At 48.9% G+C, this 6,000-nt stretch overlaps 1 protein-coding gene across 1 annotated transcript in view; it reads right to left on the reverse strand.

Annotated features, from left to right (window-relative positions):
* UST (uronyl-2-sulfotransferase) overlaps positions 1–5,154 on the reverse strand; it is a 285,491-nt gene extending 280,337 nt beyond the window's left edge. The window contains exon 1 of the mRNA XM_012655540.1: positions 4,866–5,154. Coding sequence (XP_012510994.1) covers positions 4,866–5,112 — 247 coding nt within the window. The 5' untranslated portion in view covers positions 5,113–5,154. The remainder of the gene's footprint in view (positions 1–4,865) is intronic.
* Positions 5,155–6,000: the final 846 nt, after the last annotated feature.

Raw genomic sequence — 6,000 nt, forward strand, 5'->3', positions numbered from 1 at the left:
TAAAAATAATTTACAAGGCAAAGTGTTTTTCACCATTCATGCTATGTGTCTACAGAACAAAGACTACCATAGTGAAATTCTATTTTCTGTCCTTCCTCTAATACAGTGCTACTGTGTCCCCAACCAACCCTACAACATAAAATTGCAGCTATGAACAAAAATATCATTTTTTTCTATGTCAACAATTTCTATTGATAACATCAAGTTTTGTGCATTCATTTCCTAGATTACTTTGTGGAGCCTAAGACACTATATTTAAACCATGTGTGATACATAGAAGAAAAATAAAATATGACTTTTAAGGTTCAGAGAAACTATTTTGTAACAGACCTCTTCGTGTCTACATTTTCCTTTAGATTCATTCAAACTTAAAGACTTTCAAATTCAATAAAATGACATCTTTTTCATTTTTTGACTCTAAATTGCCAGGCTCTTATATAATATATGTAAAGATTGGCGATTCTGAGAACTATGGCGCTATATCTCTATTTAAAGTGGTATAAATTAAAAATGGAAAGGAAAGCATATCAACTCGAGATCAATCTAACACATTTAGCTCCCATAAAGTCTAAATCACATATCCAAGGCTGGAAGATAAATCATTAGAGTTTGCCGGTTGTACAAGATCAGTAGTAAGCCATCTGGCTTATTCTGTTTATATCAATGTAATGAGTGTTATTCCAAGTTTTTGATATTTCCACAGCTCATAAGTGATGAGGCTACTGGCAGCAAGGCTGCATCATAACCTCACTTCTGGAGGAGATCTTATTTGATTTTTGTTTGTTTTCCATAGCAAATCAAAGTGGGAATGCTGCTTTAAAAATAATAATAATTTCACTGAATTGGAAAGACCACGGTCTCCAAGTTTAAGTATAGCAATTGCTTTATTTTTCTATTTACTCCATTGTATGTTTGTGTGTTCCCTCCGCCCAATTTGAGTGTGGGAAATCAAGACAACAATTAACCCTCATAATTTTCCTCCCCCAACCCCCCCAACCTCCTTTCCTCTTTTCAAATTTGTTTACAGCAGAAAATTCTTTAAGGAGACCATACTCTACTCTTCCCCAAATTGACCAGAAAAAAGGAACTGTTTGACCCTGGTTCCTGGGGAAGAGAAAGCATCACTGTGGACTCCTTTCTCTCCCTGCCCCACACCATACTTTCTGGCTGCCCCACTTCACGGCACTCCAGGCCTTTCCTAACCTTGGAAAGTCTCAGGCCAGCTGGGGCTGCCGCTGTGGGCTGGTCCTTCCCTGGAAAGAACGGGTCTTAAGCAGCAAAGCAGATGCATTTTTTAAAGTAGAAATTAAAAACAAAAGCAAGTACATTACTTTTAAATACTTTATAAATCTCTATCTCTATCCCTCTCTTTCTCTCTCTCTCTTTCCCCTCTTCCTCCCTCTCACGCCCTCTCTTCTCTCAAATACATGGGAAGCCTCTCGAAAGCAATGCTTTCCTCTAGAACCAGTGGTCTCAAATTCTGTGCATCAGAATCTCCTGGAGGACTCGCTGAAGCACAGACTGCTGGGCCCCATGCCCAGATTCATCGAATAGGTCAGGGATAAGACCTTAGACTGTGCATTTTAACAGATTCCCAGGCGATGCTGATGCTGCAGGTCCAGGGAGCCACACTGAGAACTCCTAGCTAGACACAGCACAACTGCTAAAGAAAGCAAGCCCAGTTGTTGTGCAGCTCAGGGAGGGTCTAGTTCCCTAATAAATGGAGGCAGCGTGGTGAAGATTAAAATAGGAAGGGAGAGCTTGGGCAGATTAGCTGCTTGCCTTAGTTCCCGTCTCTGCTGGCCCCTCAAGATATTCAAAGTAAAAGTATCAAAAAACAGAAAGTGAATTTTAAAAAAACGGAAAGTGAAATTATGGAAATAAATATGATCGTTTTTAGCCAGTCAGCTCTTCAGATTCCTATTTGCATCTTGGTTCTATTTCCATTTTCTCTCTTAAACTGCCCATAGTGCTAGGCAACGGGTACTGGAATCAGGCAGATTTGGGTTGAAGTCCTGCCTTACTTGCTGTGTGCCCTTCACACCTCTTTGTCCTCATTTTGCCCACATCTAAAATGGGAGTAACAATAGAACCTACCAACAAGGTTACTTTGTGGACTAATGATTAAATTCCGTTCTGCATATGCATTGACTGGCACACGCCCAATAAATGTTAGCTTTTATCATGAATCCCCATATCTCTTCGCTTTCCTGTGAGAACAGTCAATAATAATCACTCTGCCTATTTGATACAATAGGCTTGGTCATTAGTTCAACCAATATTTATCAAGCAGCCATTATGTGTCAGACATATAATATTGTACAAATATACTGAAATAATACTCTATAAAGAAAAATGTTTGATATAAATATTTTGATTCAGAAAATTTCGACTTTAAATGAACCTACATTTAAGAAAAATACTTGCTTCTGAAATTAGCTAACTAAGGAAATTGGGAGGATGTGTTTACCAACCACAAATTTTGTTTTGACAGACACTAAAATACTAGAATGGAGAAAAATGGGGAAAGTAATTCTGCAGATACCTTGGCCTTATATTAAGGGTATATTTTAGACTATCCTAAAGACCACAAGCCCACTTCTCCGGAAAATCATTATATTTATGTGACAAAATAACAGGGAACAAATTTGGCCAAGAGTATCCTATTTTCAGTTCACAATGATGTCATTTTGAGCCCATCACATCAGTCAGAAACTTAATGATCACTTAGTAATAGGAGCAGTGTTCAATCTTTCAGTGAGTTCTTCCTAATTCCCTGAGTAAACGCTGCAAATTCACTCTCCTACAACTGACCACCCAAATGTATCAGGCCTGATTTTTTGAAATATGTAGTGAAAAGGTTAATGTGATATACACTGAAGTTTCTTGATTTTATCCTTAGGAGTATCTTTGCTCTATCCTCCTCCTAGGTTCACCCTTCCCCAAGAAGGGTATCAGATTCACAAAATTTTAGGACCTGGGTGAAAGCTTCAGAGACAATCTCATGCAACCCCTAATTCTACCATGAAAAAAAGGCCCGTGAAGTCTGAGTACCCTGTCCAAGGCCAAGTGCTCCAGAGGACACTGAACACAGATGCCTTCCATCCTAGTTCACTATTCTTTCCTCTACACCACTGGTGTCCATATTTTCTGTAAGAATTCATTACCAGAATTCATATATTCTGTAAGAATTCATTACTAGACTTAGCGGAGATAGACCCCTGAGCCTCAACAACACTTTCCTCCCAATGCCAGTTAAGAGTGATTGTTGTGGTGGTGAAAATACAGCGGCCTTTGTGGCACTAGCAGGTGTCTGAGGGCTGAGGAAGCTACGAGACTCCAAAATACAGAACTCAGGGAAAGAAGAGGTTTGACTCCCTAATAAAAGGGCATCTTGTCCCAAATCCTCTATGAAACCATGAGACTAGATGCTATAGATTGTACTTTGGAAATCTACTTGGGCAATCTTTCCCGTTAATTTTCCCCAAAGCATCCTGCAAAACTATAGTTGCCCAAAGTTTTTACTGGAATAAAAGTGTAACTTTTAAAATCTGAGCTCCTCTGCACGGAAAAAACATTATTTTATCAGTGTCTGCATTTCCAAATGCCCTAACACATTTGTCACTTTGCTGATGTGTTTTGTTTTTGTTTTTTTCTCTTTCTCTATACCTGTGGCTTCTGCGACAAAGGAACATTTGGAGTAAATGCGGCAGCCTCCAGCCCGCCCAGGTCATTTGGTCCATTTTGTTCCCAGAACTTCAGTGGCTCAGCTTCCCCGCACCCGCTCTCATCGTTCTCATCGCGCAGATGCCGGGTGTTTGCCGGTTCGCTCAGGTTTATCACCTCGGGTATCTGCAAGAAGCTGGAGCTCTCCCAGCCTCTCCCCCACCCCCGCACGACCCTTTCCGGCCACAGACTTGTGAAACATTTGCATCCTCCCTTGGCCCGGACATGCGAGCCAGCATCGTCCCCGGGACCTGGGCGTGCGCTCGCCGGGCCCTGGCACCCCCGGCTCTCGGAGCGGGGACGACGGGGCTGAGGGATCACGCCTTGTCGCTGGAGCGACTCTTTCTCTCTTATTACAGCCCTTTCCTTAGTTCTGCTAAAGATAGGCAGCCTCGCTGCTAACGAACCAACCAACAAAAAAAAAAAAAAAGTTCTGACTTGAGACGCACATAGAGCAGAGGGTTGTCAGGGCGGGCACAGTAGGCGACACTGCGGGCCAGCCTGACCCGCGACCTCCGGCAGCCCCAGACCCATGGGTGCAGCCTGCTCCCAGCGTCACGCTCGCTACGGGCGGCGGGGTGGGCAGGGATTGCCAAGGAACAAGCCAGCCAGAGGACAGCGCGAAGCCGCTAGGGCCGGCGGACAGAAGGGGGTTCCGCGGGACAGAATTCTCAGAACTAACTGCGAAGAGGATCTAAACCCACTTGCACGCCCCGGGGCGCCAGACGGGACTGGGCTGTGGTCAATAACAATGCCACGGAGAAAACTGTCCCTTCTCGCCTCTCCCCTCACCGCCAGGCCCGAATACACACACACTCATGAACACCCCAAAACACACATTTACTCCGCCCCAGTTGGGGTGGCGGAGGCGGGGGCGGGAGGAAGGTACGCGGTATCCCGCCCAGAGTACCTGCCCCGCACGGCACCCGGCTGCGCCCCCGCCTCGGTGCAGACAGCCGGGCCCACGGGAGGAAGAAGGCGCTCCGGGCCGCCGCACCGATGCTCGCGGACGTCACACCTGGGGAGCCCCGGGGCGGCGGCGCGCGGTGGCAGCACGAGAAGTCGCCGGCGCGCCCCCTCTCCCGCCGGCACAACTTCGAGCAGCCGGCGCCGCCCTCGCGCCAGCCTCCCTTCCTTACCCAAATACTGCCGCAAGTCAAGCAGGAATCGAGGGGGTCCCCCGCTGAGCTGATAGAAGAGCGAGCCCAGGCAGAAGACCAGCAGGGTGGCCATGCAGAAACCGTAGTCCCGGAGGGAGAAGCGCAAGAAAGGCAGCAGGGGCACCCGGCGCTTCCAGCTGCCCAGGCCTGGAGGGGCGCCCCCCAGAGGGTTCCCATGGGGCCAGGGATCCGCGGCGCCGCCGGGATGCTGCTGCTTCTTCTTCATCGCCGGCTCCGCCGCCTCGCACAGCCTGCCCGTGTCAGGAAAAGGTCACCCATCCGCCGCGAGGAGGAGAGCCTGGCCGGCCGGCTGCACATGAAGAGGGCCGCGCGAAGGGCAGCCGGGTGGGGGCGGGGAGGGGCCGAAGTTGCCGGGCTCAGGAGACTTTCCTCGGCATGGTCCCCGCCGCCGCGGCCCGAGCGGCCGAGATGCCCGGCCCCGGTTCGAGGGCGCTGCCCGCGCCGGGGCTCCGCGCCCGTCCCGCGCCCGCTAGCGCCCCTGCGCTCCGCGCCCCGCCGCGCCTCGGGCTCGCTCGCGGCCAACGGGGCTCGCCTCCAGCGCCAGCGTGGACCCCCCGGCTTTGTGTCTGTCGGTCTCGGCGTGTTTTGTCCCGGTTCAGGCTCCTCTAAAAAAACGGCAGGGAGGAACGGGAGGCGGACACCATCCCCTCGCTCCACCTCCTTGACAGGGGCTTTCCTCCTTCTCCTCCCCTTTCTCCCTCCGGCGCTCCGCAGCCCTCTCTCCTCCCTGTCCCCTCCCTCTCTCCACTCGGGTCTCCCGGTTTCGCTCGGTGTCACGTTACTGCTTCTGCTGGGGGGCGGGGGGGGGCGGCGATTATTCACAACAAGGAAGAAAGTTTCTGGGTATTTTCCCCCCCTCTCCTTTTCTCTACAATCTGGCCGCGGTTCCTGCGCCACCAGCGACCTCTTGGGGCCCCGCTGACTTCCCTCTCGTAAACAGCGGCAGGAAGGAGCACGACTGATTTTACTATTATATATTTTTCAGTTCAGAAACTTGATTCTCCTTCTATGCCCCATACGAGCTGCTTCCAAAAGGCAGATAAAAGGTACTAGGTTATAGATTCAAGACTTTGCTGAGATGGCAAAAGAGCAA

Source organism: Propithecus coquereli, unplaced genomic scaffold (assembly GCF_000956105.1).
Source record: "Propithecus coquereli isolate 6110/MARCELLA unplaced genomic scaffold, Pcoq_1.0 Scaffold48, whole genome shotgun sequence".
NCBI classification, from domain to species: Eukaryota; Metazoa; Chordata; class Mammalia; order Primates; family Indriidae; genus Propithecus; species Propithecus coquereli.